General features: G+C 55.3%; 1 protein-coding gene across 9 annotated transcripts; it reads left to right on the top strand.

Annotated features, from left to right (window-relative positions):
* Positions 1–122: 122 nt before the first annotated feature.
* Positions 123–26,071, top strand: DNAJB5 (DnaJ heat shock protein family (Hsp40) member B5). Of its 9 annotated transcripts, none has more exons than XM_083403119.1 (4): positions 123–196; positions 15,505–15,761; positions 19,037–19,641; positions 24,014–26,071. In XM_083403119.1, the coding sequence occupies exons 2-4, from the start codon at positions 15,551–15,553 to the stop codon at positions 24,245–24,247; spliced, it is 1,050 nt and encodes a 349-aa protein (XP_083259245.1). In that variant the 5' UTR covers positions 123–196; positions 15,505–15,550; the 3' UTR covers positions 24,248–26,071. The 9 variants fall into 9 exon arrangements, with proteins under 9 accessions (XP_083259245.1, XP_083259243.1, XP_083259241.1 ...); XM_083403117.1 differs by lacking the exon at positions 123–196 and adding an exon at positions 7,814–7,878; XM_083403115.1 differs by lacking the exon at positions 123–196 and adding an exon at positions 8,699–9,071.
* The last annotated feature ends 1,799 nt before the right edge of the window (positions 26,072–27,870 follow it).

The raw sequence follows: 27,870 nt of genomic DNA, 5'->3' as shown, positions 1-27,870 counted from the left end.
GTGGTGATTATGTACCTGGGCACAGAAGGTGGCAGAAGGGCACCGGGAGGCGAGAGCCACATCCAGGAAAGATCTGGGGCAGCTGAAACCCCCCCCCCGAAAAAAGAGGACGGGGACCCCCCTGACTGCACTAAATTGAGTGTGCGAGGAATTGCCAGACCCACCACAAAAGGAGAAGCAGGAAGAGGACTTACTTGTGAGTTTGGAGGGTTTTTTAAGCAGCTAAAGTTTGCCAGTGGGGCTTTGGGGAGATTTTCAAGTGCAAGGCTGCAACTTTTGCAGAGGGTGTCCATCTGTGTGTGGAAGGGTTCTGGTGTTTGGCCACTGGTGCATCTCTTCCGAGGGCTCCTGCCACAGACTGCATCCCTTGTGTCTGTGAAGGATCCTGCAGTTGGGTCCTAATGGGTTAAGCCTCTGGGAACGTTGCCCTGGTTGCCCAAGTGAATTTGAAGATTCTGCCAGTTAATGTGTTTGCTTATCACTGCCATTGTTCTTGTTGTTAAGCTTATATGACACTTTATTTATTCAATGTGTATATATCCCACCTTTTCCCTCCATGGAGCGCAAGGTGACTTACATGATTGGTCCCCTCCTCATTTAATCCACACAACAACCCTGTGAGGTAGGTTAGGCTGAGAGGCAGCGACTGGCCCCAGATCACCCAGCGAGCTGCATGGCCCAGTGGGAATTTGAACCCTGGTTTCCTGAGTCTTGTCTTTCATTCTAGTCACTACAGCACACTGGCTCTCATTACAGAGCAACGTGGGGAAACAAGGCAGGTCCCTGCCCCAAAGAGCTTGCAGTTTAATTTATTATAAAGAGGGTGTCTGTCTAGCTGATCAGTATGCCGATGACACCCAACTCTATCTGTTGATGGATGGCCATCCTGACTCGGCCCCAGACACACTGACCAGACACACAGTCTGGAAGCTGTGGCTGGATGGTTACATTGGAGCCGGTTGAAGTTAAATCCTTTGAAGACAGAGGTCCTCTGGCTGGGATGGGATGTTATGGGATGGGGGGGGGCAACTCCCATCTCTTGCGGGGGCGCAATTAGTGCCAGCACCATCCGTTAAGAGTTTGGGTGTAATCTTCGACACCTCCCTTTCCATGGAGGCGCAGATTGCAGGTATAACAAAGGTGGCATTTTTTCATCTCCACCAAGCTAAGCAGTTGGCTCCTTACCTCTCTCGCCCTGACCTAGTCACTGTGATCCACGCGACGGTCACCTCCAGACTGGATTATTGTAACTCGCTCTACGTGGGGCTGCCCTTGAGACTGATCCAGAAACTCCAGCGGGTGCAGAATGCTGCAGCGAGACTCCTTACGGGGTCCTCGCTGCAAGATCACATTCACTCGGTGCTATACCAGCTGCACTGGCTCCCGGTGGAGTACAGGATCAGGTTTAAGGTGCTGGTTTTGACATTTCAAGCCCTATATGGCCTAGGACCCTCGTACCTACGGGACCGCCTCTCCCGGTATGCCCCACAGAGGAACTTACGGTCGTCAAACAAAAACATCCTGAAGGTCCCAGGCCACAGAGAGGTTAGGCTGGCCTCAACCAGAGCCAGGGCTTTTTCGGCTGTGGCCCCGATCTGGTGGAACGCTCTGTCACAAGAGACTAGGGCCCTGTGGGACTTGACATCTTTCCACAGGGCCTGCAAGACAGAGCTGTTCCACCAGGCCTTTGGTCAGGGCGCAGCCTGACCCCCTCCTTTGGCAATCTAGCCTAATGGTTGTCATCAATTTGATTTGAATTAATTTTATAATGAAATGATTTTAGAATGTTGTACTATTTTATTGTTGTTAGCCGCCCTGAGCCCGGCTTCGGCTGGGGAGGGCGGGATATAAATAAAATTTATTATTATTATTATTATTTATTATCTTGGACACTGAAGGGATTGACTGAGGCTCTTCTTGTGGGTGTCTCACACAGCTTTTAGTGTGGTGGCACCCACACTTCAGAACGAGATCCTCTTCAAAATGAGAGACTGGATTACTGCAATGCATTCTGTGTGGGGCTTCCCTCCTGCTTGGGCTGAAGGCTGTGGCTGGTGCAGAATGCTGCAGCAGAATTGCTGACAGGAGCCTGTGTCTGCTTGTACCGTTCCCTGCCTGAACAAATTTCTCTGTCTTCCTTCCAAGTAACAGCCCCTGCCTGTGTGCATTGAATAGTAGATGGGACAGTCAGGCTCTGCTAGGGATAAAAAGCAGCAGAGAGCGAGTTGTGCTTTCACATTTCATGGTGTCTGGCTGGGCACTCTTGGACACAGAATGCTGGAGCAAAATTTCAGAATGGTGAATTTATTGGTTCTGGGTGCCGTCCAGTCTTAGGTTGGAATTAGGGTAGAACCTGGACTAGGAACTGGAGTGTAGCGGTGGTGATCTAATGCTTAGACCACTTTCACACTTGTCAACGGAGGTGATTTTTGCAGGTGTCTGCAGTATAAACATAGCATTAATACAGGCTAGCATGTACATTCAATTTTTTAAAAAGAAAAACATGCTTTTCATTCTGCTTTCTGTCACATGTCAGCGATGTTTGTGCCTGCTCTGAAATAGCATGAAAGTGTCTGAGCAAAAGTGTTGCCTCGGAAGAGGCATTCTGTCATTCTGCAAGCGCTGTGAGCAAGTCTCTTAAAACTCTGTTTACAGAGCGGAGATAATGCTCATCACTTGGGAATGATCTGTGTCATGGTCACCCTCATCTCCACATAGACGGGGCAAGGAAAACATCTCCGGAACGGCAGGCATCTATGTGTACACAACATGCAAGCACCACCCTTTCCCGCCTTGTCTTGGAGTTGCTGGCAGAACCATGAGCAAATTCCAAGTAGCTCCATGAACATCAACAGGGTCCAGAAATCGTGTGGATTTCTCTCTAAGGCAGGAGGCATCCTCAGAGAGATGAGGTGCTCTCTGGAGCAGCTGCTGCCCTGGGATGGCCCTGCTTCCCCTTGAGGCTACCAGAAGCCCATGTCTGAGCATATTCTGGGATGGGCAGAGCATCCTGCATGACGCAATCCCTTCTGTTTCAACTCTCTTTCTGCCTGGCTGCACAGGTCTGACGGGCTCTGCCAGGTCTATTCCTGTTGCCCAGTGTAAAAACTTGGGACTGCTGGGCATCCCGCCTGTTGTTCTGCTAGCCTCATCCTGCCCTCTGCCAAAATGCCAGGGTAAGATCCAGGCACTTGCTCGCTACTTCCTGCAGGAAAGCCAGATTCCTGTGGATTCTGGCAGAGCTGGACTGAATCCTATTTGTGCCAGGAGCTGAATGACCTCTGCATCCTTAACTTTCAGGATAGACAAAAGTCGGTCCTTCATAACACAGCACACAGTTCGTGCCCACAAGAGGCAGGGATGGCCGGCCACCAACCTGGATGGCCTTAAAAGAGGATTAGACAAATCCATGGAGGAGGGGAGGGTGATTGACGGCTGCTAGCCAGCAGTCATGAAATTAAAAGACGCCTGCTTCTTGGGAGAAAAGCAATGACAAACCTAGACAGCATCTTAGAAAGCAGAGACATCGCCTTGCCGACAAAGGTCCGTATAGTTCAAGCTCTGGTTTTCCCAGTAGTGATGTATGGAAGTGAGAGCTGGACCATAAAGAAGGCTGATCGCCGAAGAATGGATGCTTTTGAATTCTGGTGCTGGAGGAGACTCTTGAGAGTCCCATGGACTGCAAGAAGGTCAAACCTCTCCATTCTGAAGGAAATCCATTCTGAAGGACAGATCCTGAAGCTGAGGCTCCAATACTTTGGCCACCTCATGAGAAGAGAAGACTCCCTGGAAAAGACCCTAATGTTGGGAAAGATGGAGGGCACAAGGAGAAGGGGACGACGGAGGACCAGATGGTGGGACAGTGTTCTGGAAGCTACCAGCATGAGGGAGGCAGCGGAAGACAGGATTGCCTGGCGTGCTCTGGTCCAGGGGGTCACGAAGAGGCGGACATGACTAAACGACTCAACAACAACAAGCCAGGATGGCTGTGCTTCATTGTCAGAGGCAGTATGCAGGCTCTGAATGGCATTGCTCAGAACCACAGGTCAGGAGGGTGCTGTTGCGCCCAGTTTCCGCTTGTCGGTTCCCCATTGAGGCATCAGTTGGCCCCTGTGAGAACAGGATACAGGTGTTGATGGACATTTGGGCCAATCCTTCCCACTCCTCTTTATGTCCTTATGCTGTCCTGTTATATAAGGATTTGAAAGGAACGACGTCAAGGCAGACTTTCAAAAGGGGCCATTTTTCATTCATCCCTGGCAGAATAATGCACCATCTCCCATTGAATGTTTATGTAGCAATAAAGGGGAAGAGATTTATTACGGCACAATAGACTACTATGACTAGAGTCCACATCACCAGATGCGTGGAGCGTTGGTCTCATTCTGAGTTGGAAGGTGAGAGAATGGTAAACAATGGGACATAATAGCAAATAAGTACAGCCTGTGACCCTTCAATTACAGGCTAGACCTATGCAAATTAAGCAGTGACCTGCAGTAATTGGTGGCAGAACAACTGTATTTGCTGCTAAGCAAATTAACACCTAAAGGGGGACAGGAAGCCATTATTTTCCTTCAGTCCCCGATGAACAGAATCACACTTGGTTATTTGCTCCAATTCAGCTCCAATTTGCTGCAAGTTGCTCTGCTGCATGAAGGCAACTTTCCAGGCGGCAGCAGGATGTCCAGGGAGACAGAAACATTATGGATTTGTGTCTGTTGCTTCTTTGTCCTATGTAGAATGCAGAAAGGCAGGAAGCAGGAGTGGTCACCAGCCTACAGTAAAGGTAAAGGGACCCCTGAACATTAGGTCCAGTCGTGACCGACTGGGGTTCTGCTGCTCATCTCGCTTTACTGGCTGAGGGAGCCGGCGAACAGCTTCCGGGTCATGTGGCCAGTAGGACTAAGCTGCTTCTGGGGAACCAGAGCAGCGCACGGAAACGCCGTTTACCTTCCTGCCGGAGCTGTACCTATTTATCTACTTGCACTTTGACTTGCTTTTGCACTGCTAGGTTGGCAGGAGCAGGGACTGAGCAACGGGAGCTCACTCCGTCACGGGGATTTGAACAGCCAACCTTCTGATCGGCAAGCCCTAGGCTCTGTGGTTTAACCCCAGCACCACCCGCGTCCCTGGTCACCAGCCTAGGCAGCTTCAAAAGAGGATGAGACAAATTCATGGAGGATCAGGGGCTATCGGGGACTACTAACCACAATGGCTATGCACTGCATCCACAGTCAGAGGCAGTGATGCATCTTCCGAATACTAGTTTCTAGGAACTGCAGGAGCAGAGAGGGCTGCTCTTGTGCTCAAATGCTGCTTGTGGGATTCTATGATTCTATGCAGTTGTTAAAAATAAAGGGATGACTTCTGGTCCATCCTGGAATGCCTCCGACCCAAGAGGCGGGTGGCGCAGGTTGCCTTCGCTCTCCTAAACTCGCCCGTTCAAAGAGGCACACAGCTCTTTTGTGTTACATGGAAGGGAGCGCATGAGGCAAAGACTGCCACAGGCGGCTGTTGCCAGGATCAGAGCTGGTGCCAAGATCAGGACGCAGCCCAGGGCATTGGCATCCAGAGCAGCTTAAGGGGTGCTTTTACACTGGTCCATCCAAACATCCTTCTGTTTCGCCGCTGCTTTGCTGTCACAGAGTGGAGAGCCAGTGTGGCATAGTGCTTAGAGCGCCGGAAAAGGTCCTGAGAGAGACCAGGGTTCGAATCCACACACTTGCCCATAAAACGCACTGGGGCGCCTTTGTGTGTGAGTACCACTACCTCGCAGGGCTGTTGTGGGGATTAAATGAGGGGGGTGGTGCGGAAACATGTACGCCGCCTGGAACTCCTTGGAGCAAAAAAACCTGCTATATAAATGCAGCTAAGGACACGAGCTGGATATGGAACAACCGATTGGTTCAAAATTGGGAAAGGAGTCCGACAAGGCTGTATTTTGTCTCCCTGCTTATTTAACTTATATGCAGAATTCATCATGCGAAAGGCTGGGCTGGATGAATCCCAAGCCAGAATTAAGATCGCTGAAAGAAATATCAACAACCTCAGATATGCAGATGACACAACCTTGATGGCAGAAAGTGAGGAGGAATTAAAGAACCTTTTAATGAGGGTGAAAGAGGAGAGCGCAAAATGTGGTCTGAGGCTCAACATCAAAAAAACGAAGATCATGGCCACTGGTCCCATCGTTGTTGTTGTTTAGTCGTTTAGTCGTGTCTGACTCTTCGTGACCCCATGGACCAGAGCACGCCAGGCACTCCTGTCTTCCACTGCCTCCCGCAGTTTGGTCAAACTCATGCTGGTAGCTTTGAGAACACTGTCCCACCATCTCGTCCTCTGCCCCCCCTTCTCCTTGTGCCCTCCATCTTTCCCAACATCAGGGTCTTTTCCAGGGAGTCTTTTCTTCTCATGAGGTGGCCAAAGTCTTGGAGCCTCAGCTTCAGGATCTGTCCTTCCAGTGAGCACTCAGGGCTGATTTCCTTCAGAATGGAGAGGTTGGATCTTCTTGCAGTCCATGGGACTCTCCAGAGTCTCCTCCAGCACCAGAATTCAAAGCATCCATTCTTTGGTGATCAGCCTTCTTTATGGTCCAGCTCTCACTTCCATACATCACTACTGGAAAAGCCATGGCTTTAACTATTCGGACCTTTGTTGGCAAGGTGATGTCTCTGCTTTTTAAGATGCTGTATAGGTTTGCCATCGCCTTTCTCCCGAGGAGCAGGCGTCTTTTAATTTCATGACTGCTGTCACTATCTGCATGGAGCCCAAGAAAGTAAAATCTCTCACTGCCTCCATTTCCTCCCCTTCTATTTGCCAGGAGGTGATGGGACCAGTGGCCATGATATTCGTTTTTTTGACGTTGAGCTTCAGACCATATTTTGCGCTCTCCTCTTTCACCCTCATTAAAAGACTGGTACCATCACCATAATAATTTATTATTTATACCCCGCCCATCTGGCTGAGTTTCCCCAGCCACTCTGGGCGGCTCCCAATCAAGTGTTAAAAACAATACAGCAATAAATATTAAAAACTTCCCTAAAGAGGGCTGCCTTCAGATGTCTTTTAAAAATAAGATACTGTAGCTGCTTATTTCCTTCAGATCTGAAGGGAGGGTGTAGCTAAGGACACGATCTGCCCTACGGAGATCCACTTTCAACAGCAGGAGTCCCGGGACTCGCACGGGATGGAGAGGACGAAGCCTTTGCAGGCGCAAACTTCACGAATGCACCGTGCAAGGGCCGCCGGGGCCAGGGCGGCTTCCTCGCGAGTAAGCGGACTGCGAGGCCACGATCCTGCGCCAGCTCGCCCCGGAGGCCAGGCTCGTGCGGAGCCCCAGTCAGGCGAGGTGACCGCCTGGCCGGGCAGCTTCTACTCGCGTGTAGCGGAGCCCCACGTGGCGCCCCGCCCGCCCGGTGGGCGTGGCCTCCCGCCGGAGGCTCCCTGGTTGGCGCGCTCCCCATTGTGACGTCACGGGGCTTCCAGAAGCCTCCCGCGGCCGGGTGGGCGGGTCGAAAACCGGCACGCGAGGCAGCTCCGGCCAATGGCGAGGGCGCACGCGGAGGGGCCGCGCCCCGGTCTCCTAGAGACCAATGACAGCCGAGAATGGGCGTGACTGGCTGGCAGCGTGGCCAATCGAGGAAGCGAGAGAGAGCGAGCGAGCCTGAGGGAGGGGAGCGGGGGCGGGGCGGAGCGGAGGGGGCGGAGCCTCTCCCCCTCGTTCTCCAAAGGGAGCGGCGTCTCGTCGAGATGGGCAGCGGGCGGGGCCAATAGGCGCGCGAGGGCGGCGGCGGAGCGGGCCGTTGCTAGGCAGGGGCGGGCGCCCGGACCCGCGCGGCAGAGGGCCCGGCCGAGGGAGGCGGGCGGGACGGGACGGAGGTGAGTCTCGCTCGGAGGGGGCGGCGGAGGGGGGACGCGGCGGCCCCGGGGCGAGGGGCAGGGGGCGGGGCTCTGGCTCTGGCCCCGCCCCTCAACGCCCCCTGGAAAAGCCTAGTGGGCTCCCCCCCCCCGTGGGTAGATCTGGGGGGGCTGGAACTCGACCCCCTTCCTTGGGCCGGTGGGGCGGGGGGAGGACGGATAAAGCCCCCCCGGGAATTTCCCCCCCTACCCACTTCGCCCAGGCCGGGCTCCCCTTGCTGGTTGGGGGGGGGGCGTCCTGGCTGCAGGAGGGGAGAGGACGACCCTCCCCCTCCACGAGCAGGGCAATTGCGGGGGTCTCCTGGGGGGCTCTGGGGATGTCGCTCCCCCCAGCCCAGCCTCCCCCGCCTCCCATTCGGGGCGCCTCCCCCGCCCCCCAGTCCCAGCTGCGAAGTGGGGCAGAGCACCCCCTCGCCAGGGGCATCTGGAGGACCTATGCCAGCTAACAGAAGGGGCGAGAGTTGACTTTCCTGCTGGGGGTGCGGGGGGGGGGCAGGGGGAGGAGAGGACGACCCTTCCCTTCCTCGAGCCCAGCCAAACTCCCTCCTCTTTTGCCCTGTCCATCCTGATATGATGCCCATGGACGTCTCCTCCGCTTCCCATTCGGGGCACCTCTCCCCCAGTCCCAGCTGCGAAGTGGGGCAGAGCCTCCCCTCTCCAGGGGCGTCTGGAGGGCCTTTGCCAGCTGCCAGGAGGGGCGAGAGTTGACTTTCCTGCTGTGGGGGGGGGGGGTGTCAGGGGGCGGAGGAGTGGGGAGGGGTCTGGGGGCGGCCGCTGCTGCCGGCTCCCTCTCCCCTGGCGCTGCTGCCTGTGTGGGCACCGGGTGGGCATGGCTGGCGATGATTCACCCGGAGTGTAATCATGACATTTCTGCACGCTGACTCCCTGCCGTCTTTGTCGTCGTCGCTGGCGGCGCTGGAAGGGTCCCTCTGCCGCCCGAGTGAGCGCACGGCATTCCTGCCTTGCCTGCTTGCCTGCCTGCCTGCGGGTGCCTGTGCGCGCTCCAGCCCTTGCTCACTCGCTCGCTCGCTCCCGCACACTCTGCGCGCCTTGACCAAACTTGGGCTTTGAGCGCTGCTGCTGCTGCCACCACCACGAGTGACTCCCTCCGCTGATATGCCAGCAATTCTGCTCTTCTGGAGCCGCGTGGAGAGGTACCCGCTTTCTCTTCTCCGGATCGGGACTCCGCTCTCCCTGCCCAGCCTCAGGCAGGGGATGCGGAAGAACACCCCCCTCCCTGGGGGTCCGGCGCCAGCTGCATCCCTTCGGGGTGGGGGCCAGGCGGCTGTGCCTGCCTCTGGTTCGGTGGTGGGTGAAATGCCCCTTTGTTTAGGGGGCAGAGGAGCCGCTGCCAGCTCTGGGGACATCTGGTCCCCTGGTCCGGTCTGGGCTTCTCTGGAATCTCAGGGGACGGCTGTGGATTGTTTGAGAAGGACCATTGTGTGGCTGTTGTTTGCTTTTTTTTGTCTGCCTGGGGTGGCCGCTGGGTGTTGGGGACTCTGAAGCGGACCAGGTGATCGGGGAGTGTGACCAGGAGGGATCCCTGGACGGTGATCTCTCGGGCTCTTCCTTGTGGCTGCTGCTGCTGCAGGGGCTTCGGATGGACGTCCAGCGGCAGCCGAGAGTGGCTTTTGGAGCAGAGCGGCTCCCGGGTCGTCCCGAGCTGCCTCTTTGCTCAGCGGTGAGGTTTCCTGCTTGCTTTCGCTCACTTGGGCGCCAGAGTTTCAGGAAGTGGAGTGCCTTCCTGCGCAGGTGCTAGTTAGACTCGGGAGTCAGCGTGGGGCTGGTGCTTTTGACATGTGCTTCGGGGATGGATGCTGTAGGGCTGCGGACGCTGAACTTCACCCAGCGCCAAGCAAGAGTCACTTTTCTTGGCATTCTCTGACACTGGTGGACCTCACAGGGACGGCGTTAGCTTTGAGCCGGTTGTCTCTTGTGTCGAAGCCTTGAAGTATGCATTTTTTTTGGGGGGGGGGAGAGGGTTTTCGAGAGGCGGACTGTCTCCCCACTTAGGCTTAAGAATTTGGCACCTTCTTCTCAAACCCCGGTTCATTGAAGATGCCAAGCCGACTCCTGATGACTCTGGGGGCTGAGTTGGCCACCCATTCCCTGCCCTGTTCTGTCCTTCAGGGGGGAGGATCGCCAACAGGCTGTCCAGTGTGGGGCTGTGCACCTGCTGCTCAGTCTCCGAGGATGAGCAGAAGGGCGAGAGACCCCCCCTCAGCTGGGCAGGAAGGCTGGTAAGGTCTGCTTTTCAGTCGGAGAAACCAATTAGAGGAGGAATCCTGACTGTCGAGTGATTTCATTGAGCATTTTCTGTGGCAAGCGGTGAGGGAGGGGGCTGCGGGAAAGCGCAGAAGGGAAGCTTCTGGGAGGCTGCTGCCTTGTGAACCGCCGCTGCTCCCCAAATTCCCTCTGTTGGGGGGAGTCTTTCGCCCTCTTCCTGAACAGCTGGCTTTGGAGTCCAGGTGTGCGTGTTGGATCCAGGTGCCCTGTCCGGCTTGGCCAGCTCTTCCTCCTGGCTCTGGGGAGGGGGCTGCTTTTGGAGCCTGGCTGCCGTGGTGAAGGTGCCGCTGCCTCCATTCCCAGGCAACTCTTTTAGCGGCAGCTACATCTTGGAGCTCCAGGCCCCGCAAGCCATGTTCCGGATCAAGCTGGAGCCTTTGAAAATGAGCGCCTGGGCTATGAATGTGTTTGTGAAGTTTTGGTAAGTGGCTGGCTGCCCTGCCTTGCCTGCTTGCATTTGCCACGCTTGGGTGGTGGTCTGTCTGCTGGCATCCATCTTTGTCTCGTGTGCGGCGTCTGGCATCTGCTGTGGAGGGCGATGGATGGGGAGCTTGAGGAGGACAGCCTGTGCCTCTCCTTCTCTCTCCCCCCCCCCCCCCATCGCTCCCTCTGCCGGAGGATCAGAGGGTCTCCCTGGCCACCTGACCCAGCTCTGACATTGCCCAGGGTGGGGGCAGGAGATGCATATTGATTGTGCTTCAGGCTGCTTAGTGGGTGGTCTTGGGGGTCTGGATCCCTTTGCAAAGGGGCTGGGTGGGGGTCGCCTTGCATTTCCCCTTTGGCTTCCAGCAGAGACTGACTCCAGTCAGCCTTTTGATTTTGTGTGTGGATTTATCTGTGGCTGGTGTGTGTGATTTGTGTGTGTCTTGGGGGGGGGGGACTGGGCTCCTGCCCCCCTTCCGCTCGAGTAGGGCTGTGCTGCCCAGGGATTCCTGAGAAGCACGCTCAGGCTTGCACTGCTGAAACTGTGCATCTGTCTCCAGGTGGGAGGGAGGGGGTTATCCAGGGACCGAGTCGTGTTTTACCAAAATCTGTGTGGGGTGCTGCTCCGAGAGGATGGTGGAGCCGCACGGTGACCTATGAGGCTTGGCAGTCTTCCCTGCAGCTTGACGTCAGGCAGCCCCCACGCAGAGAAGAGCTCTCCGCTCTTGTGGTGCCTGTCGGAGGGGGGCCCCTTCCACATGCCCTTCCGAGCTGGGGGAGCTGCGGGCAGGATCGGCCCTGCTGGGTCACTGCTGAGGCTGGGGGAGTCTCTCCTCGCTTCCCTTCCACCCTCCTTCCTGCATTGCAGGGGCTGGGCTACACAACCCTTAAGGGTCCCGTCTGAGTCTGTGGTTCCTCCTCCAGCCCCCCCTTTCCACCAGTGGAAGCCCAGGTGGTTTGTAGTTCAGATGAGAAAGAGGAAGGGGACTTCCTTGCCCTCCTCCCCTGTACTTGTCCCCTGCCCCATCCAGGTTTGCCCAAGGGGGCTTTGCCCCACTGTGCCCAATGAACCTGCACCCCTGGCTCTCCTGCACAGGGGGTGTTGGGTGCAACTCCTGGATCTCGCCCGCTGCCCTTTAACCTAACACCCAGGGGTTGCTTATACAGGTGGGCTGCTCAGAGGCAACCTGCGCATGGCTGCTTAGTGAGCCACAAGCCCCTGTGGTCCAAAGTGGAGCTGGGCTGTTGGAGGCTCCCTTTTCAGAGAAGACGTAGAAGTGTAGAGCTGGAAGGGACCCCAAAGGTCATCCAGTCCAGCCCCCTGCGGTGGTCAGGAATCCTGGCCAAGAAAGGTTGTGCCGAATTTAATTCTGCAAGGGGACACCATCCTAGACCGGCTGGGAGCAAGGAGATGCTCTCCCCTTGGAGCCTGAGTCTATGCCTTTGCTCCTGGCCCCTGGTGGTGCACCGGGGCCTCATTCCTGGGGGTGAAGTCCCTGTCGAGCTGCCATGCCAAGCCCCCGAGACTTGGGCAGGGACCGTCTGCTCCGGCAGCAGCTTGTAACTGTCGCCGCCGCGGATTCCGCGTTCCTTGCTACCAGTGTGTTCCAGAGCTGCTACCTGCCGCCAGGTGAGCCGCTTGGCCTGGGCATGCCCTTCCTCCCGATGCAGCCTGGCATTTCAAGCCCACCTCCCGTGGGCCGCCTTGTGCGCCTGCCCCCTCCCTCCGTGGTCCCCGCGTGTCTAACAATAGAAACTCCCACCACGATGAGTGGGGCTGAGGAGCCCCGTCAGCGCTGCCCCCACCTGCCGGAGCCTTATTTCCAGCTAGTGATCTCACTAATTAACAGAGGGAATTGGCTGCTTCTGTGTCAGCAGCTCTTTCTGTCTCCCGGCTCACCCTTCAGAAGACGCTTCTCCGGGAAAGGGCTGAGCGTGATGTGTGGGGGTGCTCTGGGCTCCATGTGTCAGCAGCCGTGGGGCTGGCGGTGGAGGGGGCACCCACAGTGGGCCCTTGACCTTCTGCCCAGCAGAGAAGGAGGGCCTCAGCCGTGCGGATGCAGAAGGGGGCGTCTTGGGGGCTTTGCCTGGCCAGAGGGGTCTGCAGCTGTGACGTCAGAGCCAGCCTTGGTGTCGTGGTTGGAGTGTGGGACGAGGGTCCGGGAGGGACCAGGGTTCGAATCCCCACATGAAGCTCACTGGGCTGGTCGCTACCTCTTGGCCTGGCCCACCTTGCAGGGCTGTGGTGGGGATTAAACGAGGAAAGGGAGATAAATATACGGGGAGCTTTGGGGCCTGGCAGGCGTATGCTGGCTGACCCTGTCCTGTATCCCAGAGCAGCTTCAAGATTTCCCTGCCGCTTATCCCAAACTGTCCCGTGCTTGTCCTGTCATCTCCTACGGAACTCCCTGCCCCAGGAGGCAGCGGTGGCAAGCCACCTAGAGGACTTAAAAAGATAACTGGGCAGGTTCATGGAGGAGGGGGCTATCGAGGGCTCCTGACCTTCCGAACCCCAGTTGCTGAAAACCCCAGGAAGGGAGAGAGAGGACTCTTGTGCTTGGGCCAACTTGCTCATTCCCATAATGGGCACCCCGTTGGTCACTGTGAGACCAGGATGTTGGACTGGGTGGGCCCTTGGCCGGATCCAGCAGATGCTCTTCTCAGGTGCTTATGGCAGAGAGAGATCCTGGGCTTCCGAGACCCGTGTCTTTGTCTTTTCTGGCCGCAATCACTCCGTCAGCCTCGGTTCCCCATCTGTGAATTGGGCATAGCGGTGACTTGCTTCGCAGGCAGGAGACCTGACCTGTTTCAATTTAAAAGTGGCTGCAGACATTTCATCCTGTGACCCCAGCTGCCGCTGGAGCCTCTTGGAGGAACTTGGGACAGGGGAGCGCTTGGTTGCTTTGTCAGAGGAATGTTTTTGGTCCACCGGGGTCGGGGGGGGGGGGGAGAGGAAGGAGGGCACTGCTGGTCTTTGGGAGGCTGGGGTGAGGAACTCCCCCAAGAAGCCCCGAGGAACTTGGCGGGGTGGGAGGCCATGAGCGGAGCAGGTAACAGGGAGGCGGGGGCCGAATGGGAGAGTTTCTTTCCTGCTACAGCCTCACGTGTGACCTTCACAGAGCTGTTCAGTTTTTTGGAGGAGGTTGTTTCCGTGCTGTGTGTGTGAATCTCTTGGCAGACATCCAGTCGATGGTTGCTAGGGCTGGAACGGGTACAGTCTCTGTGAAAAGACTCCTGCTTTTGTGTTTTGTGTGTGTGCATTCTATATATATATATATAAATGTAATATAGGGAAGACTGTGAACTTCACCAGTCTAACAATTGAGTGGGAATGGGTGCTTTAGCATTTCCTGACAAAATTCCCCCTGAATTCCCCCCAGCTTATGCAAGGGTCATTGGGGACCAGTTCTGACTGGGAAATTTGCAGGTGGGGCAGTGGCTGAAGCAGCTCCTCCTGAGACTTTTGCATCTTTGGGGGGGGGGGGGAGGTTGCCCGGAGATGGTTCTGGTTTGGCCCAAGATGGGCAGTCACTGACCTGGCATCTTATTTGGAGGTCAGGGTGTGATGTGGCCGTTCCAGACGCAGGGATGAGAGGGACAGGCAGGGAGGGTGTTTTGTGCATGTTGGTGAGAGAGCCCTTGAGGTTCACCAGAGTTCTGCAGGCAGCGGAAAGAGAGGGGAAATAGCCACAGGGAGCTGGATCCCTGCCTGAATTCTGAAGTTCTGCACAGGAAGGAATTTGGAGTCTTGGACTCCCTTTTGGGAAGGATTTTGTCCGCTCTGGCGTCTGAAAACCAAGAGGACCGGGGCGGATGTGGGTCTGAGACCTTTGCGTGGGGTGGACAGCGAGAAGCTGACCAGCTCTGGCAAAGAGAGACCACTGTCCCTTAGATCTGACATGCCCCTTGCCTGCCTGGGTGGGTCCTGTTTCCTCCCACTCTCTGGCTTCCTGGTCACTTCCTCTGGCTTCCCTCTGCAAATCCCAGGCTCTCCTCTCGCTTCAGCTGGGCTGGCGCTTACTTTTAAAAATAACTCCCCCCCCGCCCCCCATTGCAAGATGTCTCTGTCTAACAGCTTCATCCTCTGCCGCCTTTCCGCTGGTACATGGTGGGAACGTGTCCCCGTGTGAACTCCCAGTGCTGTATTGTTCTAAAAAGTTCTTTTAAGGCAATCTGCAAAAGCACAGAAGGGAGAGAGAAAAGCTGGGGGAAGGAATCCTTCCTTGGCTAATTAACCTCTCGTTCTGCTTCGTTATGAAGCCTGCTTTGAACACATTCCTCTGCCCCCTTCCACGCTGCCCCTGCCTTCTTCCTCCCCTTTTTGGGAACGCTGAGACCGGCAAGGCGCTTGGACGGGCCGCCTGCCGCCTCCCTGGCCGCACGCTGCCCTCGACATACGCACAGCAGCTGCTTTTCCGTTGTCCGGTCCAAGGGCCGCCAGTTCTGTCCTTCCCAAGACTCCTTCCCTGCACACCTATTTGTGGCCTGGCAAAACCGGCCGCCCTCTCGAGTTACAGCGTCACGTGGTGCTGCCTCCAAATAACAACACTGACCACCCCTCTCGCTCGCTCTGCATTCTGCCCCTGTGAATTGTGCAGCAGGAGGGTGAGTCAACCGCCTTAAAAATCCCTCCCCCAACCCAAACGGCTGACAGATCCAGAGGGGCAGCGGCTGGCAGAGCTCTGAGAGGCCTCTCTGGACGTCGGGGCGCTAGAACCTCGAATCTCACCCCCCCAGTAGCGCAAGTTGGTGCTGAGCTAGCGGGCAGCCGTGTGGACGGACTGACCGGGGCTGGAGCGGGTGTGGAGGAGCCGTTCAGTGGTCAGCCTGGAGTCCTTTCTGACACCCCCTCTCCCTCCTTCTCCTCTCCCTCCCCAGGAATAAAGAGTCTGCGGCGGCGGCCGGGACGGTCTCCACCACCAACATGGGGAAGGACTACTACAAAGCGCTGGGGATCCAGTCCGGAGCCAACGAAGACGAGATCAAGAAGGCCTATCGGAAGATGGCCTTGAAGTACCACCCGGACAAGAACAAGGACCCCAACGCGGAGGAGAAGTTCAAGGAGATCGCGGAGGCCTACGATGTGCTGAGCGACCCCAAGAAGCGGGCCGTCTATGACCAGTACGGGGAAGAAGGTAAGCGGGTGGCCGGGTCTCTTGGCTGGCCAGGGAGCTTGTGGTTTATTTGGGTGGGTGGGGGTCTAAGCCTGCCTCCTGGCCACAGCCCCTCCCTGCCCAGCTGCAGCCTTGCAGGGCTCAAGACCCCAAATCCAGCCTCTGGCCTGATGTGCCGGAGAGAGTGTCTTTGCCTGCTTCCCTGTGATAACCTTTGAAGGGCACCTGTGGAGGCCCCTCACTCACCTGTGCGGCAAAGGCGGCTAAGTGGGGAGGAAAGCCCCCTTGTGGGCCTGGGCTGTGGGAAAAGCTGGCGGCAGCTCCCTGGAGAAACTGGCGCTTTTAATGGCGCTGCTTGCCAGGACTTGGTTCCTCCCGGAGTGTGTGGAAATGCGCTGGCACCGTGATCTGCGGGTGCAAACATCTTCCCTGTGGCATAATTGAGGCTTGGCTCATGCCTTCTCCTTCTCCTCCGCTTCCTTTTCAGTACATGCTGCCGTGTGCGAGTGAGTGAGAGAGAGAGAGAGAGCCTTTCCCAATTTTAGTAATAGCTCCTTGTTTCATAAGCAAACCCAGGCTGTTGGCAGGGAACATGTCAGGTTCGGCAGGAGGAAGGAAACTGCTGGGAATAGCAGTGGCGTTAATCAGCCCGTCCTGCCCAGGACTTGCTGAGCAGAAGGTCTCAGATAAACAACCTCCAGCAGAGTTTATCCAAATTCTGGCCTGGAAATGCATGTTCTCTGATGGGAACAAGTGACACGGATTGGGTGAAACTGCATGCATTTGCTCTATGTGAATCTAGCTTCTGGAGTATAGTTTGCAAACTAATTTGGAGGGGCAGCAGGGGACGTTTGACAGGGGACACAGAAACGGGTTGGGGGGCTCCTGGGGGTGGGCCAGTAGCTGATGCCGTGACTTCTTGGGGCGTTCTGCTGGCTCCTTCCCTCTCTCCTCCACCTCCTTGCAGTTCCGCAGTTTCTCTGCCAACTTAAGGGCTAGTCTTCTTTTTTTAACGTGTGACCAAAGTGTGGCGAGGGGCCGGAGGAAGATGGGATGCACTCCTGGGGAAGCTTTGAGATGCCAGAAGGAGCATCTGGCTTCCAGCTTTTGTCTGGAAATAAAAGCCGGGATCGGGCAGGTGTTCTGTGCCGCCTCCTGGGATTTGGGTGTGTGTCTCACGAGGTCACCGTTGTGATTGACAACGTGAAATTGCTGTAATTTCAGCTAAAAGCTGCCATTCTCTTTCCTGAGGGAATAAGTGAAGTCCTTAGAAGAACCCGGCCCCATTTAGATGCTTTCTCTCTGGGATCCAGTGGTTATGGGATTAAACTGAAAGCTCTGGCTGCTAAGGACGGAGGGGGGAGCAGGCCCCCTGGGAGTCCAGAGAGCTCTTTCGGCCACGCTCCGTCCTCTTCCCTGGTGGGTCCAGAGCTGTGGAGGATGCAGCGCTAGAAGGTCTTGCTATTAAAAGCTTTGCAGCTGCAGGCTGGCTGCTAAATGGGGACCCAGAAAGTGCTGGCCTGGCTCTGCTCCTCTTTGCAGCCTCTCAAGCTCCCTGTTCTCTCCCCAAGTTCTGGGCTCCTGGCACTCCTGTCTCCCCAGGGCCCTTTGTCTTGCCGCCTGATCTCCGGTTGGGCTTGGAAGCATCCTGCTTAGTCTCTGCTCTTGCAGTAACCCTTGCTCATCTTGTAGCTTGAAGGGAGGAAGCCCCCCTGCCTGCACACTTTATGAATCATGGAATTGCAGAGTTGGAAGGGACCCCAGGGGTCATCTAGCCTAACCCCCTGCAGCAGCAACAACAACAACAATTTATTTATGCCCCGCCCATCTGGCTGGGTTCCCCCAGCCACTCTGGGTGGCTTCCAACAGAATATTAAAATACAATAATCTATTAAACTTTAAAAGCTATTCAGGAATCTCAGCATCCCCGACAGGTGGCCATCCAACCTCTGACAAAGGAGAGTTCACCACCTCCCACAGGAGTCTGTCCCATTGTCCAGCAGCTCCTTCTGCCAGACAGTTGCTGCTCCAGATGTTTAGTCAGAATCTCCTTCCTTATGCCTGGCTTTGTGCTGAAACACCAAATTCTGCCAGCTGTAATCTCAGTTTCCCTGATTCTCACCTGGGCTCCTTGTGGTGCAAAACCTTGCCAAGACGTGTGGTCTGGTCAGGCCACGGGGAGCGGGGGTGTCTTGAAGGCCCTTTAAGGGGGTGCAGGAGGGCTCTGCTGAAAGGCAAAGGACCAGCGCCCTGGGGTCACGTACGGCTTCAGGGTCCTGCACTGTTGGGTTGCTGGGCCTGTCGCTGGGGAACCTGTGAAGATGCTGCTGGATGAGGCCAGTGACCCGTCTCGCCCAGCCTCCTGCTGTCACTGGGACAACCAGATGCCCAGATGAGAAACCCACAAGAGCCCTCTCCTCTCCCGCAGAGCTCCCTCAGGAATCCTGGGAACGGATTTCTTAAAGAGCCTGGGAGCTCCAGCTCTGTAAGGGGTAAACTGCAGCTCCCAGGATTCGTGGCAGTGAAATAAGAAACTAAGAAGAGCCTGCTAGATAAGGCCAATGGCCCACCTAGTCTATCTTTTATTTAAATAATATTTTTATTAGGAATTTTGACATAACAGTTTATCAAAAATACGTCATCCTCCTTCCGCCCTGTTTTTCCCCTCCCCCCTCCCCAAAAAGAAGAAAAACCCACCCTCCGACCCTGCCCCAGACTCTCTCTGGTTTCTCAGTACATGTTATTCTCTGCATATTATAAAATTGTAAAGATCCTTAATTTATGTATCTGTATATTACCAATAAAAAGGTTGCGAATGTTTATTCAAAACCTGCCAAGGACTCCAGTTCATTTTGTTGTTTCTTTAAATACTTTGCAAAAGGTTCCCATTCTTCTTTGAAGTCACAGTTGTCCTTGTCACGTAGTTTAAGTGTTTCGCCAATTCCGCAGAGTCCATCGGTTTCTCTTGCCACAGTTCTTTGGTCGGGATTTCCTCTTTCTTCCCCATCCTTGCACTATTAAGACTCTTGAATGGCCCACCTATTCCACCGTCCTCTTCTCACAGGGTCACAAGAGCCACTCTCCTCTCCTGTGGTTTCCAGCAACTGGTATCCAGGAGCTGTGGAGGCAGAGCAGAGCCGTCCTGGCTAGCAGCCGCCAGACGTGCGCCCTGGTTCCTGGCCGGCCAATTCAGGCTGCCCAATCCTGCTTCTCTTAGTGAATTTGGTCTGTTTGTAGCCCTCCTTTCCAGAGCACCTGCCTGACTGTCCCCCGCTCTCTCTCTGGTTCTGTTTCAGGGCTCAAAACCGGTGGCGGCTCATCTGGCACCTCTGGGAACACCTTCCACTACACCTTCCACGGAGACCCCCACGCCACCTTCGCCTCCTTCTTTGGGGGCTCCAACCCCTTCGACATCTTCTTCACCAGCGGCCGCTCCCGGGTCTTCAACGGCTTCGACCACGACGACATGGACATCGACGACGACGACGGCGGCGACCCCTTCAGTGCCTTCGGCCGGTTCGGCTTCAACGGGCTCAACGGCGTCCACCGCCGCCACCCGGAGCCCATCCACATGCGCCGGAAGGTGCAGGATCCTCCGGTGGTGCACGAGCTGAAGGTGTCCCTGGAGGAGATCTACCACGGGGCCACCAAGCGCATGAAGATCACCCGCCGGCGGCTGAACCCGGACGGCCGGACCCTGCGGACGGAGGACAAGATCCTGAACATCGTCATCAAGCGCGGCTGGAAGGAGGGCACCAAGATCACCTTCCCCAAGGAGGGAGACGCCACTCCCGACAACATCCCCGCCGACATCGTCTTCATCCTGAAGGACAAGCCGCACTCGCTCTTCCGCAGGGACGGGACAAACATCATCTACACGGCCATGATCAGTCTGAAAGAGGTGCGTCCGCGGGCCGAGGAGGGCGGGGCAGGGGCTCTGCGCGTCCCCCCAGGGGCTGCCGGGGCTGCAGACAAGAGGTTGGCACAGGAAGGCAGGGGCTGGTGGCAACGCTGCTGTTTGCTGCCCCACTCCGTCCTGGCAAAGGCTGCCTTTTGTGGGGGAAGTCCCTTTCCTGCATTGTCCAGGATTTCGGAGGGAGCGGTTCCTTTGGGATAAAGGGTGCACTGGCAGCAAGGGCTTTCCTTCACGGGACCACCTCTCCTGGTATGTCCCACTGAGGACCTTACGGTCTTCAGACAAAAACACCTTGGAGGTCCCGGGCCACAGAGAGGTTAGGCTGGCCTCAACCAGAGCCTGGGTTTTTTTGGCTGTGGCTCCGATCTGGTGGAACGCTCTGTCCCAAGAGACCAGGGCCCTGCGGGACTTGACATCTTTCCGCAGGGCCTGCAAGACAGAGCTGTTCCACCAGACCTTTGGCCAAGGCACAGTCTGACCCCCTCCTCTGGTAATCCTCACAGAACTCTAGCCCAATGGTTGCCATCAATTTGATTTGAACTGATTTTATAATGAATTGATTTTAGAATGTTGTATTATTTTACTGTTGTTAGCCGCTCTGAGCCTGGCTTCGGCTTGGGAGGGCGGGATATAAATAAAATTTTATTATTATTATTATTATTTTCAAGCAGAGGGCAGAAGGCCTTCTGCCAGGGATTCACCGGCTGTGATTCCAACATTGCTGGGGTTGGGCTGGATGACCCTCAAGGTCCCTTCCAACACGACAGTTCTGTGATATGTGGTGAAACAACATGACTTCTCGGGAGGAAGCTTGATGCCCTGAGGTGTACAGGCAGGCAGGCAGGTTGGCATCTGCGAAGCTACCCAAAGAAAGAGGATAGCCTACCCTAGAAGGGGTTGAAGAACCCCTGCATTGCTGAGGGTTGGACTAGATGAGCTTTGGGGGTCTCTTCCAACTCTGCAGTTCTACAATTCCATGATTCCCGCAGACTCCAGTAGGCCTGGGCAAAGAGAGGCAGAGCGAGGGCTAGCCTTCCAGATGCTGCTTCCTCCAAAATCAGGAGATGCAATGAAATCGAGACATGTAGAAAGTTCCTCGATTCTCCCCTTTGTTTGAAAGATGCTGCAAGGTCGCAGCCGTTAAAGGACGCGATAAGATTGACTTGTTTACCGCCTCCCCACAGAACGGGCCTTTGTCTGAAGGAAACAAATAAAATAAGCCTTTTGTTGCAAGTCTACCCTCTTCTCCCGATTCCTCAGCTTGTGTGTACACAACCTTTGAATCTGGCTGAAGATGTGAGCCGCGTGCTGGGTGCTCCTCTTAAGGAGAGAGACGGAGGGCAAGTAGGGGGAGACGGGATGCCTCTGGTGCTCGACAGGTGGGGAGGGGGCTCAAGAGGATCCCAGTGGATCCCCTGAGTCTTCACCTTTCCCCCCTCTCTCCCACCAACACCAGGTTATTCTGTGCTCTCACCCTTCCCCACACAATAGCACTGGCACACACGCTCCTGCCTTTTACGCTGCATCAGAGCTTCCCAAACTGGGGTCTCCAGCTGTTGTGGGACTACAACTCCCATCATCCCTGACCACTGGTCCTGCTAGCTAGGGATGATGGGAGTTGTAGTCCCACAACAACTGGAGACTCCAGTTTGGGAAACCCTGTGCAGCCTACAGGAAATACGTTTAAGAAGCTGGCGCAGGGATCAGGCTGTGATGGTGGGATTGGGTCACAGCCATTGGACCCGCATCCCTGGCCCCCCAGCTCATGGAGTGGCCTTGGGCACCCTCCTCCCTCCCGGCTTAAGCTGCCTTGCAGGGCTGTTGGGAAGACGAGTGCCCTGGCTTGCATCGCTTGGAGAGGCTGGGAGAGAGAAGGAAGAATTTCTCCAAACCTCTTAGGGAGCTGAACTGCACAGCAAAGCCTCTGGCTCCACCTGCAGCATCTCCCTGGCCTGGAAGCCATCTAGCACTCTGCACGGTGTCAAGAGACAAGTGATCTTCAGCCTCGCTACGGCATGAAAGGGGCTTTCCAAGGAAGCTGGGCCCTGCCCTCTTGTTCAGCGGCAGAGCTGGACTGGCTTGCCTGAGGGCTTCAGGCCTCAGTGAAGGAGAAGCTTGTCCGGTCTTCTCCCCCCACAATCTCTCCCATTCCTAGTTCTTCAGCTGGCCTTCCTCCTCCGCCTTTTCCTCTTGGGTGGGAGCCAGTCAGGGCCATTTGGGTATCTGCTGTGAAATCTCTCTCCTTCGTGCTCGTTGGCGGGTGAAGCCCCAAGGCGGGTGGATTTTCCCGGAGATACTGTGGGCTGGAACAAATTTATCCATTCCTAAAAGTCTGCGGGTGGCTCTTTGGGAAGGGGGGGGCGGAGCTGGAGACACAGCGGCTTCCAAGCCGAAACACTGATAATTCTGGGCTGGTGTGTGGGGCCACGGGATACGTCTCTCTGGACCCACAGACCTGAGGGGGAGCTTTAAAGGGGTCTGAACAGGACAGAATGGGGCTGGAAACAAGTAAGGCAGCTGCATCTCTTTCTCCTAATAATAATAATAATAATAATAATAATAATAATAATTTATTATTTATACCCCGCCCATCTGGCTGGGTTTCCCCAGCCACCCTGGGCAGCTTCCAACAGAATATTAAAATAAAAAAGCCTATTAAACATTGGCATATGCAGCCTGGGGCACTGCCAGCCAGTTGCAAGGTGCCACCAGGACCAGGTGATTTGAGCAATCTGACCTGGTCTCTTGTCGAAGCAGCCGGGCTAACGTGGAGGAAGGTGGGACTGGACTCCTTCTCGATGCAACATCTCGCTGTTATTTCATCCTTTGAGCGCAACATCTGTCTCCCAGGAAGAAGGCAGCATAAAAGCAAGCACATTGCTTGTCGTTAAACTTTGGAACTCACTTCCACAGGGGGCAGTTATGTTCTGAAGGCTGCCTTAAGGCCTCGACTTCATGTCCCTAGTTAGGAGCTGCCTCTGATGTACCTGGGGAAGCCTAGCAGACCTGCAGAGTCTCTGGGGAGACAGAGCAGCCCGGAACCTCAAGGCTTGCTCCTCAGGGTCCCATCGGGAGAGAGGCAAAGGGCAGCCTAGGCTGGCTCCAAAGCGGAGAGACTCAGCCAGTTTTATGTTCCCTGCTGTGCAATTACCGTATTTTTCGCTCTATAAGACGTACCTTTTTCCTCCTAAAAAGTAAGGGAAAATGTGTGTGTGTGTTATGGGGTGAATGCAGGCTGCGCAGCTAAGCTAGAAGCCAGAACAGCGAGAGGGATCGCTGCGCAGTGCTCCCTCTTGCTGTTCTATCTTCTGGCTTAGCCCCTCAGTCCCTTTCCCCACCTCCCGGAAAAGCCCCCAAGAGCCACACTCCCTTTAAAAAGCCACACGGAGTGTGTGCGCTGCTCGTGAAAGGAAGTGCTGAGCAGAGACTGGGATGCATACAGGTTCTGCTCAGTGCTCCCTTTAAAGAATATTTTTTTCCTTGCCTTCCCCCTCTAACTAGGTGCGCCTTATGGAGCGAAAAATACTGTATGGGGAATAGGGAGAGACAGGAGGGTGCCGAAGGGAGGGCCCTGCCACCGTCCTCTTTCCCCCCACTGGTCAGGGTCAGGGCAGATCCTTTGGCCGCTCTCTTTCTGCGTTGGCGGGTAAAAATAGCCCTGGTTGAGGCCTGTCTCTGCTGCCTCCGCCCTTCCAGACGATTATCCTTGAAGCTGGCAGCAGAGGATCCTCGAAAGTTTTAACTTCCTGGAAGTAGCATGCCCCCCCCCCGGCCACACGCAGGACTGAAAGCCAAAGCCGCCCCCTCCTGCGGACTCTTGCTTTCATGAGCTTTGGAGGCCGCTGGCTGCCAGCCGGGCAAAGGCCACTGTGTGTGCAACAGCTGAGCAGGCGCTGGAAGCCACGCCCCCCCCCCCCCCAGTTCTGGTTCCCTTGCTGGGGATTAAGCCGTAAAGCCTGTCTAAATTTAGCCTGTGCTGGCTCATTCGCTCGGGCTCAGTGCAGGTTGCAGGCTGGAATTTCGCAATTCTGCCCCCCAAGATGTTTCCTTTTCTGATCCTTTGGGGTGGAGTTCAGGGGCGACATAATAGAAAGGTTCTGAAAGAAAGTGCATTTTTTAAAAAGCAGGTCTTGTGTGCACCTGGTGGCTGTTCCCTGAGCCTGCCTGAAATAAAGCTGTGCCGCTTTTATTATCTGAGTCTTGATATATATTTTGCATTGTTTTAATTTTCTAAGCATTTAATCTTCTCTATGTTCCTTGGTGTTTGCATGTCACCTGTATTGCGTCGATTTGTGCATGAGCAAGGCTGCTCCTCCTGCGCCCGGCCTAACCCTGCCTCCTCCTCCTTCCCTTGCAGGCCTTGTGCGGCTGCACCGTCAACATTCCCACGGTGGACGGGCGCGTCATCCCGCTGCCCTGCAACGACATCATCAAGCCGGGCACCGTGAAGAGACTGCGTGGCGAGGGGCTGCCCTTCCCCAAGGTGCCCACCCAGCGCGGGGACTTGATCGTAGAGTTCAAAGTCCGCTTCCCAGACAGAATAGCCCCCCAGACCCGGCAGATCCTCAAGCAGCACCTCCCCTGCTCTTAGGGCCCCCCCTCCGGGCTGGACGGCCCCCGGCCTCCCTGCCAGGCCGGCCACCTTGCCTTCTGAGCAGCAATACTTCACGCACGGGTGCTGCGGTCCACTCGACCTTCGCGATGCACGGGGAGGGGGAAGCCCCTGGCTGCCCACCCACACCCTCCTTTTCCAAGAGACGCTCTGACCCGGCTTGTGTGTGCACTCCCTGTTTTGCCCCACGGCCCGGCTGGCACCCACCCACTCGCTCTCTCCCCCTCTCCCTCCCTCTTGAGCCTGGCACAAGCCTCAAGACCCCTCTCGCCGCTCCTGGAGGGCTTCTACTGGGCAGTTTGACAAGCAGCCGGGACGTGGCTGCCCCCAACCTGCTCCGGTGTAAATAGGACCCGGACTTCTCTCCTGCTTCCTGTGGACGGTCTGAGGACCTCTCTAAGCGACTCTGTGCTCTGGCTGCCACTGGGCAACGTGCCAAGGAGCCGTCCGATCCTGCCTTGCAGAAGCAGGGCCCATCCACATCTGGACGGGGCCCCCACGGTGCCATTCCTCCGTCGCTTTGTGCCTCCACGGGGAACGGAGAAGGCCTTGCCCTCTGCTCCCGCGCCACCTTCGCTTTGGAGCCCACGAGACGTCAGGGCTCTGTGGCCAAGCTCACCTGCCTGGGTGGGTCTTCCAGCCGGTGTGCCAACCTGCCGCATTTGCCATGGAGCTCGAGGCCTGCTTGGCTTGGCGGCTCCTGGTTTTTTGGGTTTTTTTACGCTTAATAGAAACTTTGCAAGGGTTGCTTTCTACTGTCCGGTGTGGTTCATCTGAGCGCTCCCTTTCTTTTGCGGGGGCCAGGGATGGGAAAAGCCGGCCTGAGAAGGGCACAAGCTACGTAGGCCTCAAGGTTCAGAGCCAGGGTCCGAGGCGAGGTCCGAGGGGAGGTGTATGTGTGCGTGTCTAGGGGTACGGGGGTGCCATTTTTCAGGGAGATGCGGAAGGGCCGGGCCAGCATGGGGAAGAGGAGGAGAGTGGCCGGGAGACCTGCTTGTGTGGTGCTTTATTTAGAGGCTGCATTTTAAAAAACTTTTCAGAGGGACATTTTCAGGGAAGCGTTTCTTATCCTCTCCAGCTGAGACTTTGCTCCACCCGCAGGGAAGTGAAGTGGGCTTGACTTCCAAAGGGTTTTGACGCTGTTTTGCAAAAGCACCCTTTCTCCTGCCCCCCTCCGTTAAACCCCCCCCCCGACAAAATGTGGTGCCAAAACCTTGGGATCCCTGACTTCCATTTTGCCTGTCCGGAAGCTGCTTTCTCTGACTTGAAACGGGGGCGCCTGCCTGGACTGCCCACAGCAGTGCCCCGGGGGGGGGGTAGGGGTGGTGGCGAGCAGAGTGACCACCCGCTTCAGCCTGGCTTTTTTCCTGAGCTGACCCTCGACTTGCGCTGTGGTCGGGCGGAGAGTCTGGACGCGGCGCAGCGGCTGCTGCTGCTTCCTGTATAGCTGTACAGAACCTCACACTTTGGGTCCTTTTAATGTGCAATTTTTCTCTCCGAGGAGATTAAAACTGTTAACGCAGTGTTGAACTTACCAACCAGTTTGAATGGTTAAGACGATGCCTTTCTTTGCCCCCCCCCCAACGTGTGTGTGTGTTTTTTAAAACAAATACAAAAAAACTCAGGCTGCTGGTGGAGGTTGGCAGGGCTGGCGGGTGAGAGCGGGACTGGGAGGAGCGCCTCTGGGGTTTTTCTCCGTTTCAGGGAGACCCCGAGTGGTTTTATAGCGGTTTTTTTGTATTTCTTTATTCTTTTGTAATGTCCCGTATTAATATTTAAAGAAAATAAAGTATTTTAAAAATAGCTTCTTTGTGTGCCTTTGCGTTACTGCGCCTGCCGCCGAGGGATGATGAAAGCTGCCTTGTCCTCGCAGCGTTTCTGCGCTGGGAGACCTCTCTGTGCCTGGCTCCGCTTCTCCTTAAAGAACCGGAGAGTCACTGAATTGGTCTGGCTAGTCTGATCGCAGTCTTCCAGGGCACACAGGTCCAGGGCTCTTCAGGCTGGTCCTTAAAACCAGATGTATGTGCCAGGGTATGGAGCTAACACCCAACAATTAATATTTGCAGACTTGCAATGTATTTTTTGCTGCATTAATTGCAAACATGTCACAGAGCAAGTGTTGAAGTTACATACAGCTTGTCTGAGACCAGAGACTTCCTTTCTTCTCTTCCCATGGGTCGTTTTGCATAACATAAATCCCTGCATATTTTATACAAACTAAACTAGGGGTCAGAAAACTTTTTCAGCAGGGGGCGGGTCCTCTGTCCCTCAGACCATGTGGTGGACCAGACTATATTTTGGAAGGGAAAAAAAGAACGAATTCCTAAGCCCCACAAATAACCCAGAGATGCATTTTAAATAAGAGGACACATTCTACTCATGTAAAAACATGCCGATTTCTGGACCGTCTGTGGGCTGGACTGAGAAGGCGATTGGGCCGCATCCGGCCCCTGGGCCTTAGGTTGCCTACCCATGAACCTAAACCATTCAGTATTCGATTATTACTTCCATCAAAACTTATTTACACTTTCGAATTTATCTTAATGCTGCCGACGTTTTCAAGTGTACACAATTTCCCCCCATATATTCAATAAACATTTTCCAATCTTCTTTAAAGAAATGTTCTTGTTCTCTTATTCTGTGTTAGATCTGCAAGCTGCGCGTATTGCGTCAGTTTAAGTTGCCATTCTTGTCACCTTTCAGGTGATGTTGGGCTATAAAATTCCCATCAGCTCTGACCACGGTGACCAGAGAGAGATGATGGGGATTGTAGTCCTGGAAGACTGCCCCCAGCCCAAAAGTTTTTCAAAGCGCCAGAATGTTTTAATGTGCCCAATCTGCGTTTGGGAATCAAGACATTCCTTCGTCGAGACTCGTGGGTACTTCATGCCACAACCTGGAGAGAGAGAGAGAGAGAGACCTTTCTGTGTCTTGGATTTCTGCAAAGGAGAAAGCGACCGAAGCCTCTGAGGTCCCTCTGCCACCCAAGAACGATTTGTGGCCTAGACTACAGTGACCTATATATGCAAAGCTTTAAAGGATGGTAATTCGGAGTTCAAAGTCAGGCTACGCGTGGTGGCTTTTCCACACGGATCCTTTGCATCCTCTGAAGTATTTTTGAATAGATCTGTCTCTTGCCTTCTGCTACGGCTGCTGAGTGGCCTTTAATGTGTGCTTTCCAATTTAATCTCCCCACCTCTGGGGCTGCTCTCACCAAAGGGACCCACAATCTTCCCCTCCACACACCCACAGTGCTGTTGTTCTGTGGATTAGTTAACCTGATTATTTCCCTTCTTACTAAAAAGGTGACACCAGTTAACTTGGCAGTGATTTGGTTTTTTTAATGCATGTGCTTATCAGAAGTGCAGATGATGAGTTCACATCTTGGAAGAGCCCTACCCTGCACTCTCATGTGCACAATTAGCCCTGCTTACTTAATCTAAGAGGGATGCGGGTGGAGCTGTGGGTTAAACCACAGAGCCTAGGAATTGCTGATCAGAAGGTTGGTGGTTCGAATCCCCACGACGGGGTGAGCTCCCGTTGCGCGGTCCCTGCTCCTGCCAACCTAGCATTTCAAAAGCATGTCAAAGTGCAAGTAGATA

This window comes from Podarcis tiliguerta (genome assembly GCF_965153285.1).
Source record: "Podarcis tiliguerta genome assembly, chromosome: 11".
Lineage (NCBI taxonomy): Eukaryota > Metazoa > Chordata > Lepidosauria > Squamata > Lacertidae > Podarcis > Podarcis tiliguerta.
The sequence above is the reverse complement of the archived record's forward strand: the minus strand, read 5'-3'. Positions and strand labels throughout refer to the sequence as shown.